Source organism: Rhinopithecus roxellana, chromosome 12 (genome assembly GCF_007565055.1).
Source record: "Rhinopithecus roxellana isolate Shanxi Qingling chromosome 12, ASM756505v1, whole genome shotgun sequence".
NCBI classification, from domain to species: domain Eukaryota; kingdom Metazoa; phylum Chordata; class Mammalia; order Primates; family Cercopithecidae; genus Rhinopithecus; species Rhinopithecus roxellana.
Genome location: NC_044560.1, coordinates 4,627,043 through 4,643,833, shown reverse-complemented (window position 1 = coordinate 4,643,833; position 16,791 = coordinate 4,627,043). Strand labels below are relative to the sequence as shown.

At 41.7% G+C, this 16,791-nt stretch overlaps 1 protein-coding gene across 7 annotated transcripts in view; it reads left to right on the top strand.

Annotated features, from left to right (window-relative positions):
• Window positions 1-16,791, top strand: part of KIF1B (kinesin family member 1B) — a 180,382-nt gene that overhangs the window by 73,516 nt on the left and 90,075 nt on the right. For 4 of the 7 annotated variants that reach the window (XM_030912835.1, XM_030912836.1, XM_010364168.2 and 1 more), the window contains 5 exons: window positions 1,371-1,582; window positions 12,287-12,366; window positions 13,087-13,162; window positions 16,106-16,185; window positions 16,683-16,789. In XM_030912835.1, the coding sequence (XP_030768695.1) occupies window positions 1,371-1,582; window positions 12,287-12,366; window positions 13,087-13,162; window positions 16,106-16,185; window positions 16,683-16,789 (555 nt within the window). The remainder of the gene's footprint in view (window positions 1-1,370; window positions 1,583-12,286; window positions 12,367-13,086; window positions 13,163-16,105; window positions 16,186-16,682; window positions 16,790-16,791) is intronic. The other 3 variants (XM_030912838.1, XM_030912837.1, XM_030912840.1) reach the window with 1 other exon arrangement.

The following is a 16,791-nucleotide window of genomic DNA, read 5'->3' as shown; positions in this document are numbered from 1 at the left end:
ATGTGACCGTTGGACCTAAACTCTGTCCATCCTGGTCTTTTCCCCCGATAGTTAATTTTTTGCTCTAATCCCTATCCCCCCTTTAAAAGATGCCTCTTTGCTTGTTTCCCTGTGTTCTATATTTGCAGATGGTGGTTTTCAAACTGTCTTGAAGCAACCACTGCCTTTAAGGGAGTTAAAAAACTGGCTTTAATTAAATAGTAGAGATGAGTAGGCCCAGGGGAGAACTAACTAGTATTTTTTCCAACTGTGTGTATTGACTCGTCTCCTTTAAGGAAAACTTACTTAGTTTTGATATGAATTTTAATTTCTCAGATTTAAAAATGAGCTAATTTTAAAGTTGGATTGCACCAATACTTATTGTTTACCTTTGGTATCTTTTTGCGAAGGATGACTAATGAAAGAAAGTACAAACAGCAAATCAATGAATTTTGTTGTTTGTGGCTTAAATTTTTTTTTTCTTTTACCAATACTGAGTTTAAAAGCAAAATTAACCATTCTATTAGAGACTTAGTAAATGGAAGTATGTTCCTAAAACTTGCATTTTATACTAGGAAGCAGGCTTAGCAGTGACCCATGGTTGTACTGTTAGGCTAATTAAGGGCCTTAAATTAACAAATAATCGGCCTTATTTTTTGCTTGCTCTGACCGAAGAATGGAACCTACACTAAAACTCATTCATCTGCTAATTGTTCTTCCCTGTTGAGGCAATCAGTTAGTCCTGAATTTTTAACCAGGACTTATACAAAATTCCTCTCATTTCTATAATTACCCTTTTTTATTTAAGACATGTTAAAAATCCTTTTAGCATGTTGAAATGTTGCCATACAAAGCATACTACTCAATGCACAAACTTTGTTTTAACCATAACATTTTCTTGGACATTTTTGCTGAATTACATAAAACACTGAGCCAGACCAGTATGGATTATTATTGATAAATAAATGCTCGTTGTTTTCCCCTTACTGTTACAAACTACTGAAAAAGTGTAAATCTGAAGACATTGTAGACTAGGAGCACTAGAAGGATGAAATGGAAGGTATTTTGGTTTTTTCAGGGAGAGTGCCTAAGCAGTTTCCTTTGAGGCTCTGGTTTATCCCCCTGCAAGATACAGTGTTAACCTACATTGGAATCTTTTAGTTTGTAAATGCAGAAATGATTCTGAACCTCTAGGATACCACTATTAAAGACAGACATGTTTTAGAACTGCCATCTAGAACAGTTGTAACCTGTGTTTGTATTATAGCCTGTCTTTGTCTTGGCGCTTTAATGCTGTCCTTTCTTACAACAATATTCCTTCCTGTCTTTTTTTCTTCTGCTTCTTTCCCTTTTCCCTACTTTTTCTGCCTTCTCTTCTTTCTATCTCCCAGATCTGAAAGATTTTCAGAACAATAAGCATAGGTACTTGCTAGCCTCTGAGAATCAACGCCCTGGCCATTTTTCCACAGCATCCATGGGGTCCCTCACTTCATCCCCATCTTCCTGCTCACTCAATAGTCAGGTGGGCTTGACGTCTGTGACCAGTATTCAAGAGAGGATCATGTCTACACCTGGAGGAGAGGAAGCTATTGAACGTCTAAAGGTAAGTAATAGTTCAGACTGAATGCAAGGTATTCTATATAGCTCCACAAGGAAGAACTAGGAGTAAAAATCACTAAGATTTCGATTCAGCATATGGAGAACTCTCTGACTCTTTGAGGTGTCCTGAAAATTGAATTTTCTGATTTGTAAGTTAATTTCTTTTCACTAGAATGCCTGAGTCTGACATGGTCAGGCAGAGTTGGGAGAGGTGCATGGGCAGGTCATAGGCTGACAAGGCATAGTAATGGATTAATAGATGTGTACATTAATTCTGGGGTAGTTCATCAAGTTACAGTGAAATTGTTTTGTTAGAAATTTATTTGGAAACATTTGGTTTCATTCGAAGATGGAATTCTGTATAGAGCCATGCTTCTGTTAATAAAGATAAAGTTTGGGCCGGGCACGGTGGCTCATGCCTGTAATCCCAGCACTTTGGGAGGCTGAGGCGGGCGGATCACGATGTCAGGAGATTGAGACCATCCTGGCTAACACAATGAGACCCCCATCTCTACTAAAAATACGAAAAATTAGCCAGGTATGTTTGCGGGCGCCTGTAGTCCCAGCTACTCGGGAGGCTGAGGCAGGAGAATGGCGTGAACCTGGGAGGCGGAGCTTGCAGTGAGCCGAGATCGCGCCACTGCACTCCAGCCTGGGTGACAGCAAGACTCTGTCTCAAAAAAAGAAAAAAAAAAAGTTTGAACATTTGAGTAGCTTTTCCAGGTTTATTCAGATACTTATTAAATTATATCTTCTAGAGGTTCACAGAAAACATTGATACCCTATGATTACTGTACAGGAAGGTTATCTCCTCCTACACTGGTATCCATGTGGTCACAGGGCTATAGTGTTGCATGTATGCAGATTTGGCCTATGGCTCTGAGCTTTGCTGTTGGAGGTATTTCCCAGCCTGTTGCTGGCTCTGTGAGGTTCGATCTCACCTCTCTGTATGAATATGAAAGTTAAGAGCAACAGAGCTTTCTGACTCATAACTGCTTCTCTTCCTCCTCAGTTAATTCAATGCACAGACAGTTATCACCAGCAGTGCTGAAAGCTGTGCAGGAATCCTACCACCCATCAGATGGCTGTGACAGTATCGTCTGCTTCGAAGCAAATATTTTTTATTTCCCTACTTGTCACCTCCATGAAGATAGTTTGACCCATACCTTTTAACCATTGTGTTCAAGAGTGCTAGGATAGGGGACACAGGAGGACAAGGAACACTTTTTAAGCGTCTGAGAAGTTGCAGTCATGCTGCCAGCCAGCAGTCCTCTTCACGTTCACTCGGTATTCCCCTTGACTGCCACTCATGCAAGGATGTTAGAGAACAGTGACACATTTAATAGGTAAAAGGCTTGCTTTTTACCTATTAACACTTTAACACTAAAGTGAATTAAGCTTGACAATTGAATATGTCAGATGCTCTCATTTTAATTTTCATGTGAGGCTGGAAAACATTTTATCTGAAGAAAGAGGTTCTGCTTTTTCTTTCTTACAGCCTACCTTTTCCCTTGACATTTTACTCATTTCAAAAGTATAATATGGGCCGGCCATGGTGGCTCACACCTATAAACCCAGTACTTTGGGAGGCTGAGGCAGGAGGATCATTTTAGCCCAGGAATTTAAGGCTGCAGTGAGCTATGATTACACTGCTGCACTCCAGCCTGAGTGACAGAGTGAGATTCTATCTCAAAAAAACATGCTTGGCCGGGCGCAGTGCCTCAAGCCTGTAATCCCAGCACTTTGGGAGGCCAGGATGGGCGGATCACGAGGTCAGGAGATCGAGACCATCCTGGCTAACACGGTGAAACCCCGTCTCTACTAAAAAATACAAAAAACTAGTCAGGCGAGGTGGCGGGCGCCTGTAGTCCCAGCTACTCAGGAGGCTGAGGCAGGAGAATGGCGTAAACCTGGGAGGCGGAGCTTGCAGTGAGCTGAGATCCGGCCACTGCACTCCAGCGTGGACGACAGAGCGAGACTCCGTCCCAAAAAACAAAAACAAAAACAAAAAAAAAGCATGCTTTAGAAACAAAAATAAGGCTGGGCATGGTAGCTCACGCCTGTAATCCCAGCACTTTGGGAGGCCAAGGTGGGCGGATCATCTGAGGTCAGGAATTCAAGAGCGGCCTGGCCAACATAGTGAAACCCTGTCTCTACTAAAAATACAAAAAAATTAAGCCAGGCGCTGTGGCTCATGCCTGTAATGCCAGCACTTTGGGAGGCTGAGGCAGGCAGATCACTTACGGTCAGGAGTTCAAGACCAGCCTGGCCAACATGGTGAAACCCCATCTCTACCAAAAATAAGAAAATTAGTTGAGCACAGTGGCGCATGCCTGTAATCCCAGCTGCTTGGAGGGTGAGCCACAAGAATCACTTGAACCTGAGAGGTGGAGGTTGCAGGGCCTGGAGATCGCGCCATTGCACTCCAGTCTGGGCGGCAGAGTGAGACTCTGTCTCAAAAAATAAATAAATAAAAATAGAAAAATTAGCTGGGCATGGTGGCTTGCATCTGTAGTCCCAGCCACTCGGGAGGCTGAGGCAGGAGAATCCCTTGAACCCAGGAGGCGGAGGTTACAGTGAGCTAAGATTGTGCCACTGCACTCCAGCCTGGGCAATAGAGCGAGACTCCATCTCAAAAAAAAGAAAAAATAAACAAAAATAATGTTCTTGTTTCTTCCTTCAGAACATGTAAGTGGAAAGTGGTGAAGTTCTGCAATATCTAGCAAAGGGAGAAGGAGTGAGAAATCTTTCCATTAAATGTTGTAGGCTGCAGGGTAATTTTTGCTGTTGGTAAAATTGATTTTGAAATTTTACTAAAGACCTTAACGAAGAGGAGTGGTAAGACTCCGCACATTTTCTCACTATAGGCGTCAGTGACCATGTTGGCTTTGCAGAGCTCTTTTTAGAACCAGAGTAAGAAATAGGGAGCTCCTTGGGAATGAGAAGTAAAACCCCACTTACTGAGTCCTTAATATAAAATGTTCTTTTTCTTTGGGGATTTTAAATCGTAACTATTTGCTTATTAAAGCGTTAGTGCATACGCTTGAGATTACCCTTTCCTTTGACGTTCATCTTGATGTAAAGGAGAAATTTCTCCCTAACTGCCAAGTGGGACCAATTGAAAATAATGTCACGTTAGGAGTCCAGACATTAACCAGACTCTTTAAGGATCAGGTTACCCAGTGTCTTCCAGATCATTTCTAGGGAACTCTTCCTCCAACTTCCCTATGTCCCACTACAGCAAGACAAAACAAAACTGTATTACTTCAATCAGAAAACAAATTTCTTTGTTTTAATTATTTCTTACGCCAAAATAAAGAACTCTTTGGTTTTCCCTAGTTTTATTCTAGAAAGAAAAGAGCTTCCTTAGGGCTTTTTGTTGTCTTGGGTTTTTAATGCAGTGTGGTAGTTCACTGAAGCATAAGCGCCTTAGTTCTGCTCTTACTTTGTGAGTGGTGAGAATTCCTTTCGGGTAAACCTGCATGTCAATGCTGCAGGCAGATAACATCTTTCATCCAAAGCTCCAGGGCAATGTTTGTACAATAGAAATGCTTGAGAATATCTAGGAACTGGGTTCCTAAGGCATGGTGCTGCAGGAGAAAAATAGTATACTGGAAAACAGCAATAGAGGAGGTTAATTCATTTTCCTAACATTTTATTTCCCTTTGTTTCTTTTTGACTTTAAAAAGATTAGTTGATTGGATACTGTTTTTACACACGATGTTGCTGTGGCTTTGTTCACTGAATAGCCTTTTTCCATATGTTAGGTATGCACGTCACACCATTGTAAATATCTCTCTTTTTTTTTTTTTTGAGACAGAGTCTTGCTGTGTCGCCCAGGCTGGAGTGCAGAGATGCAATCTTGACTCACTGCAACCTCCGCCTCCTGGGTTCAAGCAATTCTCCTGCCTCAGCCTTCTGAGGAACTGGGATTACAGGTGTATACTACCACACCTGGCTAATTTTTGTATTTTTAGTAGAAACGGGGTTTCGCCATGTTGACCAGGCTGGTCTCAAACTTCTGACCACAGGTGATCTGCCTGCCTCGGCCTCCCAAAGTGCTGGGATTACAGGCGTGAGCCACCATGCCCGGTCTTCCTGTCGAATAAGGTTTTAAACATGCAGCTGTAGCCACAGCTCTCGTGTTTATTAGTCTGGCATCACAGTCAGTACTGTGAGTGCCGTTGCTTAGACTTAGCCTATAAATATCCACAAATATCCATTACAGAAGCAGGCAAGGGCAAATGCGCTAAGCACCCAAGGCCACATTTGGAACCCAATTAGGAAGCATGCTATGTTCAGTACGGTAAAACCTTGGTGATTCAGTGGCTTCAACAAATGTTCTGTGCAGTAAGTGTTTTTCATGGAAATATTTCTGACTTGTCCTGGTGATTTTTCTGTTTCCTTAACTAAATCATCAAGAAGAGATTAAATTGTTTAACTATATGAACGTAATTTATTAACCAGTGCTGTACAAATCGCTAGAGATGCAGACAAATATGATGTGAGACCAAAGAGTGAATGACACCTGAGCCCGGCATTCCTCAGAGCTTAAAGAAGAGTTCCTGGTGTCCCTCTGTTTTTTGGAATTTTTTTTTTTCTCAAAGAAAGGGAGGAGGATTAAAGGTTTATCTCCTCAACCTGTCATTTCTGAACCATGAATCCACATTTCAAGTTCATCTTATATTAGGCCCCTAGAGTGGGGTATGGGAAGCCCTGGATGCCAGAATGCCTACCTGCTGGCAGAATGAGTTCATGCTCCTGAGACTGGATGCTGTTTTGTACTTGGCTTCCCTATTTTATTTATACTAAGTTTGCTACTCAGGCTTGAACAGAATATCCCTCACATTTTCTTAACTTAGGGTGAACTGTTTCATAGAATATTTACTTGAAAGCCTGTTGATCGTGCTTTATTTGAAGAAAGAACAGTGAGTCAGCAAATAGCTCTAGACCTGGCTCAGTGAGTAGTGTGACCTCACTTAGCTTCTCTGGTCTGTTGGAACGCAGTGGCGCCATCTTGGCTCAGGGCAACCTGTGCCTTCTGGGTTGAAGCGATTCTCCTGCTTCAGCCTCCCAAGTAACTGGGGCTACAGGCACATGCCGCTGCGCCCGGCTAATTTTTGTATTTTTGGTAGAGACGGGGTTTCGCCATGTTAGCCAGCTGGTCTTGAACGCCTGTCTTTGGTCCAGTTTTCTTATCTCTAGAATGGTTCCAGAATAAATGATTTCGCAGGCTTTTTTTTGGCCCCGAAGTTGTGCTAATGTGACTCACAGTTAGTATTTTCTCTAAGTTTCCCTCAGAGTTTTTAAAAATAGCTTTCTAGACAACCTCAAAATTGCAGCTGAAAACTGTAATAAAAATAAAAGTTGTACCTTACTCATTAAATCTCTTTTCTACAAAGAGATCATGTTCTGATTTACCCTTCAGATGGTAAGTAAAATTAGATAAGTCATATTAGAGTTGGCTGCAAAATGGTAAGAGGATTCCTAGACAGTAATTTTGCTTTCTTAGAGTGAGTTCTACAGTTGCCCCAAAATAGGGTGGCTTTAATATGACCAGATAATCCTCTACTCTGAAATAACCTTTTTCTGAAGGTAATCAACTAGGAAGAAATATTTTTGAAATATCTCATGTCAGTTTGTATTCCATAATCACCAGTGGTTTGTGGACCACACTGTAATAAGTACTAGTCAAGATACCTTGGTTAGGTTGGGTGTATGCCATTGTCCTGTTTGTTGAAGGTTTTCACTTTGAGAAGACTGTATAGATTTCTACCCAGCTATCTTTAATAGACCTTAAAATTATGTAGGTTATGTCATCAGCTTGTCTTATACTTGCCAATTTAAAATCATATGCAGGGTGGGGCTGGGAGGAAAAGAAAAAGGAAAAAAACAGTCATTGCAAAAGCATTTTTTTTTTTTTGAGTCGGAGTCTCACTCTGTAGCCGAGGCTGGAGTGCAGCAGCGCAATCTCGGCTCACTGCAAGCTCCGCCTCTGGGGTTCACGCCATTCTCCTGCCTCAGCGTCCCGAGTAGCTAGAACTACAGGTACCCACCACCACGCCTGGCTAATTTTTTGTAGTTTTAGTAGAGACGGGTTTTCACCATGTTAGCCAGGATGGTCTCGATCTCCTGACCTCATGATCTGCCCGCTTTGGCCTCCCAAAGTGCTGGGATTACAGGTGTGAGCCACCATATCCAGCCAGCATTTTCTTTTTTTAAAGAGGTGCTTGCTCAGGCTGGAGTGTAGTGGTGCAGTCATAGCTCACTTATGCAGAAGCATTTAACACCACTCTTAGTGATTGTTGAATAACTTTTGTGGTGCTTTATAGATAAACTATTGAAAACTTGGTCCTTGGCCTTCTCATTCCTTGTGGAATTGTGTGGATTTGTCTTGGTCACTGGCCTCTAGCATGACACTTTTGTTCTCCACTTGTGGAGCGGCACGTGCACTGCATGGCAATCATTTCTGCTGAGGACTGTAGAGATGCCATTCAGGTAGCTGTTTAGCCTTTCAGCCTCTGTGTGTGTTCTGAAGCCTAATGAGAGCCATTTCAGGTGTTTTTTGTCACCTTGCCACCCCCAACCACAGACTTGTTCTAGCTTCTTCCACTTTGTAAGTGTAACTCTTTTCTGAAAAAGTACCTCCTACATGGCTGCCTTGATGTAAACCTTACTGATGCCCAGGTTCTTTCTTTAATCTGTTTTGCTCTTTGCCTGCCTTTGCTGCTGGTTGTTGTTATTCATCTTTCTTTTTCTTTTTTTAAATTTTATTTTAAATCATCCCCTCCTATTTGTTCCACCAAACTCATATACTACTTTGCTTTTGCAGCTGCTGCCTTGAATCTTCACTCTTGCTTTTTTCATGTGTTCCTTTGCCTTTAGTATGATTTTTTGTTTTGAGGTGACATCCAATCATGTAATATTCTGGAAGTCCAAGAGATTCAGAAGTCAAACACTAGACAACTTAAGGTTTATTGTATTACTCACAAGTCCTTTCCGTGTAGATATTTATGTTTTGGGGCCACAGACTTCTTTAGTGACCTGTTATATGAATCATACATTGAAGTGTTTGATGAACTATAACATATAACACTTTTCCTTGTTTTTTTTTTTTGAGACGAAGTCTTGCTCTGTCGCCCGGACTGGAGTGCAGTGGCCGGATCTCAGCTCACTACAAGCTCCGCCTCCCGGGTTTACGCCATTCTCCTGCCTCAGCCTCCCGAGTAGCTGGGACTACAGGCGCCCGCCACCTCGCCTGGCTAGTTTTTTGTATTTTTAGTAGAGACGGGGTTTCACCGCGTTAGCCAGGATGGTCTCGATCTCCTGACCTCGTGATCCGCCCATCTCGGCCTCCCAAAGTGCTGGGATTACAGGCTTGAGCCACCATGCCCGGCCGCTTTTCCTTGTTCATCACTATTAGCATCATTACTATCATTTCATTGTCATCATCTGACTTTCTTTTTTTTTTTTTTTTGAGATGGAGTCTCGCTCTGTCCCCCAGGCTGGAGTGCAGTGGCGCAATCTCAGCTCACTGCAAGCTCTGCCTCCCGGGTTCACGCCATTCTCCTGCCTCAGCCTCCCGAGTAGCTGGGACTACAGGTGCCCGCCACCGTGCCCGGCTAATTTTTTGTATTTTCAGTAGAGACGGGGTTTCACCGTGGTCTCGATCTCCTCACCTTGTGATCCGCCTGCCTCGGGCTCCCAAAGTTCTGGGATTACAGGCGTGAGCCACCGCGCCTGGCCTGACTTTCTTACTTCATCTCCATGACCAGCATTTTCACCTGTTTTGGCATATGCTCGTCCCACCTTTTTGTACTCCTTTTCCTTCCATTATTTGTCTAGTTAATTGCTACTTGTCCTTCATTTCTCTGTCTGGACCTCACTCAGCCTTGATTCACCTATGTTACAGAGACCTATGAATACTCCAGTTCTAGCTCTTAGTATACTATTCTCTTATCTCCTACTGTATCCATTCTCAATCCTCAGACATACTGCTCTAGCAACACAATTATTCCTGGAAAACTCCAGGTACTTTCCCACTCCCAGCATACCCTCATGGCAGCTTCTGCTCTTCTTTGATCTCTGCTCACATATCACTGAGTCTGTGAGGCCTGTCTTGACAACCTCACTTCAGATTGCTCCCTCACCTACCCTTCCCCGTGTGTTCTTTCCTTTTGTTGCTTTTTCTCTGGAGCACTTGCCACTATCTGACATACTGTGTACTTATTGATTAAAATGGACTATATTATAGCTGGGCATGGTGGCTCACACCTGTAATCTCAGCACTTTGGGAGGCTGAAGTGGGCGGATCACCTGAGGTCAGGAGTTTAAGACCAGCCTGACCAATTATGGTGAAACCCCGTATCTACTGAAAATACAAAAACTTGCTGGGCATAGTGGTGGGCAGCTGCAGTCCCAGCTACTCGGGAAGCTGGGACAGGAGAATCGCTTGAACCCAGGAGGCGGAAGTTGCAGTGAGCCAAGATCACACCACTGTACTCCAGCCTGTACGACAGAATGAGACTCTGTGTCAAACAGACAGACAAACAAAATAAATAAATAAATAAATAAGATTATGTCAGTCTCCTTACTATGATGTAAATCTTATGAAGGCAGAGATTTTGTTCTCTGCCATATCCATAGGTGCCTTGAACAAGGCTTGATATGTAATGGGGTTATATGTAAGTATTGAATGAATATATCGTCACTTACTTGTCTCTCTAGTATATAGTAACCTCCTTGAGAGCAGGAAACATGTTTTGGTTCTTTTAAAATTTAATTAAATTAAATTAATTAATTTGCTTATTTTTTAAATTTTACTTTATGTTCCAGGATACATGTACAGAATGTGCAGGTTTGTTACGTAGGAATACATGTGCCATGGTGGTTTGCTGCACCTATCAACCTGTTATCTAGGTTTTAAGCCTCGTATGAATTAGGTTCTTATATTTATATAAGTGTAAACACTCAGCTAGTGGTTGGTAAATTGTCACTTCAGTGGCTGTGTGCCTTCAGATGAGATTTAATACTAAACCTTTCTATGTTGACTGTTGAGTTGTGTTCAGGAGGTTATTGTGTCATGGCGAAATTGTAGTGAAACAAAAGCAGGAAATACCTTTTGGGAACTTTATTCTTTTTTTTTTTTTTTGAGACAGAGTCTTGCTCTGTCGCCCAGGCTGGAGTGCAGTGGTGTGATCTCTACTTGCTGCAAGCTCCGCCTCCTGGGTTCACACCATTCTCCTTCCTCATCCTCCTGAGTAGCTGGGATTACAGGTGCCCGCCACCACACCCGGCTAATTTTTTATGTTTTTAGTACAGATGGGGTTTCACTGTGTTAGCCAGGATGGTCTCGATCTCCTAACCTCGTGATCCGCCCACCTTGGCCTCCCAAAGTGCTGGGATTACAGGCGTGAGCCACCATGCCCGGCCTTTATTCTTTTATAGAAGTGGTTGTCAGAAAAAGTATCTTTCATTTTGGAATGTTAATCTTACCCTTCCTCCTCTAACACACACGCATACATACATATAGACAGAGTCACTATTAAGGTGTTTTTTTTTTTGTTTTGTTTTTTTGAGATGGAGTCTCACTATGTCACCCAGGCTGGAGTGCAGTGGTGCGATCTTGGCTCACTGCAACCTCTGCCTCCCAGATTCAAGCGATTCTCCTGCCCTCCTGCCTCAGCCTCCTAAGTAGCTGGAATTACAGGTGCGCACCACCATGCCTTGCTAATTTTTTTTGTATATTTAGTAGAGACGAGGTTTCATTGTGTTGGCCAAGCTGGTCTCGAACTCCTGACCTCGTGATCCGACTGCATTGGCCTCCCAAAGTGCTGGAATTACAGGCGTGAGCCACTGTGCCCAGCCTATTAAGATATTTTTATTAAGACTTGGAGGATTGGTTGGTGCGGTAGCTCACGCCTGTAATCCCAGCACTTCGGGAGGCTGAGGCGGGTGGATCACGAGGTCAAGAGATTGAGATCGGGCCGGGCGCGGTGGCTCAAGCCTGTAATCCCAGCACTTTGGGAAGCCGAGATGGGCGGATCACAAGGTCAGGAGATGGAGACCATCCTGGCTAACACGGTGAAACCCCGTCTCTACTAAAAATGCAAAAACTAGCCGGGCAAGGTGGCGGGCGCCTGTAGTCCCAGCTACATGGGAGGCTGAGGCAGGAGAATGGCATAAACCCGGGAGGTGGAGCTTGCAGTGAGCTGAGATCCGGCCACTGCCCTCCAGTCCGGGTGACAGAGCGAGACTCCGCCTCAAAAAAAAAAAAAAAAAAAAAAAAAAAAAGAGATTGAGACCATCCTGGCCAACATGGTGAAACCCCATCTGTACTAAAAATACAAAAATTGACTGGGCGTGGTGGGACGCACCTGTAGTCCCAGCTACTCGGGTGAGGCAGGAGAATCACTTGAACCTCAGAGGCGGAGGTTGCAGTGAGCCAAGATCACGCCACTGCAGCCTGGTGACAAAGCAAGACTCCGTCTCAAAAAAAAAAAAGACTTAGAGGATTTATTTGTTTAGGGTTGATTCAGTTTTAGGTCTAGTCTTTGTGATTCTTATCTTACATATTAATAACATACACATCTCATTACTTTTAATTCTGGCCCGTTTCCTCAAAGGGCATGATTTGCTTCTTGCTTTTCTAGCAGTTTGTTAAATTATAAGACTCTTTGCCCCTTTAACTGTGCACTTCCTTCCTTAGGAATCAGAGAAGATCATTGCTGAGTTGAATGAAACTTGGGAAGAGAAGCTTCGTAAAACAGAGGCCATCAGAATGGAGAGGTCAGGAGGTTAAAATCTAGAAATGTTTCTAAGTTTTCTAGGGGATGTGGATGACTTTATAGTAAGAAAAGATAAAATGTAAATTAAAATGGAAGAATCTGCCCTTCTAAAACACAAAACGAAACCAAATAAAATGGACAGGGATTTATGGCCAGTTGAATTTATGCTACGTTTTTAAATATTCTCTAGGGGGTCATAGGTTTAATAGTTACCATATTACATGTTGCTAGGGATTCATAGAAAATAGAACATATTGGCCAGGCGCGGTGGCTCATGCCTGTAATCCCAACACTTTGGGAGGCTGAGGCGGGCAGATCATGAGGTCAGGAGATCGAGACCATCCTGGCTATCGGTGAAACCTCATCTCTACTAAAAATGCAAAATTAGCCCGGCGTGGTGGCGGGCGTCTGTAGTCCCAGCCACTCGGGAGGCTGAGGCAGGAGAATGGCGTGACTCCCGGGAGGCGGAGCTTGCAGTGAGCCGAGATGGTGCCACTGCACTCCAGCATGGGAGACAGAGCGAGACTCCGTCTCAAAAAAAAAAAAAAAGAAATAACTTCTCATTAATGATGAGAGATAAGCACATTATTTTATGTTTGCATTATTGACTATAAACATGGCCAGTTGCTTTTGCTTTGCAGGCTTTATTTTCCAATTCATATTAGACTGATTTAATTGACATTTTGGTATTAGTATTCTGATTTACCTGTTTTTTTCCTAGAGAGGCTTTGTTGGCTGAGATGGGAGTTGCCATTCGAGAAGATGGAGGAACTCTAGGGGTTTTCTCACCTAAAAAGGTAGGAAACAATGTTGTGAAACCTAATCAGACAGAGACACTTTTTGTTTGTCTTTGTTACTGGGGCACTTCATGTCCTTCAGGACCTACTCTGTCTCCTCCTTATTATCTTGATACTTGCCTTAATTTCAGATATTTCTGATTTCATCTTAGAGCATGGTCTTATAGTACAAAGGCAGCCTACTTTTAAAATGCCTATCTTGTTTACTATTTACAAAAGAAAAAACCTAAGGCAGTATATCTAACTTTTGGCCATGATTCAGTTTGTTTAGTCATCTTTATTTGTTGCTTTCTCTTCAATTCCCAGCCTCACCTAGCATACTTTCAGTTTTGGCTACTCTTTCATGTAGATTTTCCCACAGAAGTCGTCTACCCTGCTTTATAACTTTTTGGAACCAATTTCAGCTGTACAGGTTTGTGGAGAATAATACTGCTTCCATTTGCCTCTGCAATTTGTATTATAGACAACCCTTGTACTGAGTAAAGCAATTCCTTTCCCTGTCTTTCTAGACTCCTCTGCTTCCTTCTTCATTTTTTAAAAAATGTCTCCAATAGTTACCTTCCTTTTTACATAATCATAGTTATAACGTAGTTAGGTAGCTTTTAGCTAATTAGAATAGTAAGGGTTTTTTTTTTTTTTTTAATTAAACTAAGTTACAACTTATTGTTGGATACTGGAAAATGGCTATCAAATGGTTATTTTGTGTGCTTATGTGTCAGAGAATAGGAGAACATATATTGATGTACAAAAGCATAATTTTATGCTACTAGTAAATTATCCTTTATTTCAAGTGACCTTACATTGGCTATTGGAGACTTAAACATCTTTATGCCTAGGTTCTGATGATGATCTCTCTAAGTTAGGATACAAGGGGTGGTGAGTTTTGAATTGGTACTTTTTTGTGATATGAAATATTCCCATGGTTTTCGCTACAATTCTTCTGGTTAGGTTTTTCTATCGTGGCCACATAACTTTTTGTTTTCAAATTCCAATGTGTTATTTTCAACAGAAAAGACTGATGTAAAGACATTTTAGATGCATATTGTATAATAGAACAGTAAGTGTTTTATATGTTTATATTATGAAAGGTTAGTGGTTTCCACAGTTTTAATAGTTTTCCTTCAGTAAGACATGCATTTATTCAGATATGTTACTTATGATTATATAGATTTTAGCAGTTACAGTTTTCGTGGAATTTAATTGTGCCTATGCATATATCTAAAGGTATTTTATAACATCTTACAGTGTTAAACCTGTGAGGATTTTTTTTTTTTTTTTTTTGAGATGGAGTCTCGCTCTGTCGCCAGGCTGGAGTGCAGTGCTGCGATCTTGGCTCACTGCAACCTCGCCTTGCGGGTTCAAGCGATTCTCCTGGCTCAGCCTCCCAAGTAGCTGGACTGTGGGTGTGTGCCACCACGCCTAGCTAATTTTTGTATTTTTAGTGGAGACAGGGTTTCACCATGTTGACCAGGGTGGTCTCGATCTATTGACTTCGTGATCCGCCCACCTCAGTTTCCCAGAGTGCTGGGATTACAGGCGTGAGCTACCGCCCCTGGCTGGAAAATTTTTATTATAACAACTAGTGAATATATTATGGCATTTAACATAAATCATAAATAACTTGAACAAATGTTGAGATGTAAACTACGTGGAATTCCAAAGTGAGATCTCTGTTTCCAAAGCTTTTTCTTACTTTAATTTTTGTTTTAGCTTTCTAGACTTCTTCATGAAAGGAAGGGATATACCAGTGACCACATCCAAACTCAGTCTTAGGACCTGTTTCTGAGATTCCATTTTTCAAATCATGATGTGCTTTAAGGAATGCTACCCATAAAGGGCTTTGACTTTCTCAAACCAGTCAAGTTCTTCAACTACAAAGGTGGATGCTAGTTGAGAAGATGTGGAGGTTTTTCAAATTTCTCTTTAACCATCTTTTATAGTCCCTTTTCTGACCCCTCATCTGACTCTTCTTTCATTCTTCCGCATTTGCTGGCACTCTCTTGAGTAGATTTTGGCTTCAAGACCATGTGACTTATTTTTGGATTCCAGTGGGGTATTTTCACCGAAGAAGGTTGGTTTTTTTAAAAAGATTTTAGAAATATTAGAGTTAGATGAAGAGGATTGTTAGAAGATGTTTATATTATTGAATATCAGTAATTTTAATTTTTTCTTTAAAGACTAATAAACTAAAGTCTTTTAAGGTAAAGACTAATAAATTAATAACTGGGATCATAGAAGAACTGATAAAAATTATAGTGGGAAGTAGTAGGGGGATATGAGGACATTTTAATAAAAGTAAATATTTCTTGAGATTTTTACCCAGGTATTTACAAAAATTATAATTATTCCATTCAGAGAATTGGCCTGTCCTCATTTTTTCCTTGTGCTTTGATCTTATCAAAAATTGGGTCTTGTTTTTTTATCCCAGAACTCATGTTTTAAAATAGAATGCCAGGCACAGTGGCTCAGTCCTATAGTCCCAACATTTTGGGAGGCCAAGGAGGGTGGATCACTTGAGGTCAGGAGTTCGAGACCAGCCTGGCCAACATGGTGAAACCCTGTCTCCACTAAAAATAGAAAAATTAGCCAGGCGTGGTGGCGAATACCTGTAATCCCAGCTACTTGGGAGGCTGAGACAGTAGAATCACTTGAACCTGGAAGGCGGAGGTTGCAGTGAGCCAAGATCAGGCTGCTGCACTCCAGACAGAATGATACTCTGTCTCTAATTAATTAATTAATTAAAATAGAATGCATTGGTTCCGTTTGGTGAGGCCTAAAGAGAGTGCTTTCTCTTTATTATGGAACCGCAACTAGAGATAAAAAGAAATCCCTCTCTAGGCTCTGTGGAGAGTTGGAGAAGCCTGAACTCCTGTAGGCCCCTGTTGTTACCACAGCTCACTCATGGTGCCCTGCTCCAAACTGATCATCTGTAATCTTTTTCAGACCCCACATCTTGTTAACCTCAATGAAGACCCACTAATGTCTGAGTGCCTACTTTATTACATCAAAGATGGAATTACAAGGTATATTTCTTTCTTGTTTTGGTCACTTCATGTTTTTTCCCCCCTCTTAGATAATTGAATAACTAAAGGGAAGGAGTTGAAAAAATTAATGTAATGATTTGCTGTATTTTTTATCTGAAATAGTTACAAACTATCTTCTCTTTCCAAATAATGTGTTTTTGCCAGTGGAGCCAGTTAACATGTAGTTTTTCTCTGAAGACCCTAAATAAATTTTTTTCCTTTAACAAATATACATTCCTTAGGGATTTTATTTGACTCATGTCTTTTTATAATACTGTATGAGTTACATTGGTGTATCAGTGCTCCTTGTTTCTTATTCTGATGTAGAGAGGTTGATCATATGTGAGGATAGAATTCATAGTTGAAAGCTTCTGATGCAACAAGGCAATACCTTTTTTGTACATACCAAAGGATATTCTTTGGAATAAAGAGGTTCATTGTTTGTAGTGCTTTCTGTGTCTGAATTTCCCTGGGAAACACTTTTCTCTTGTGTTCAGGGTTGGCCAAGCAGATGCTGAGCGGCGCCAGGACATAGTGCTGAGCGGGGCTCACATTAAAGAAGAGCATTGTATCTTCCGGAGTGAGAGAAACAACAGCGGGGAAGGT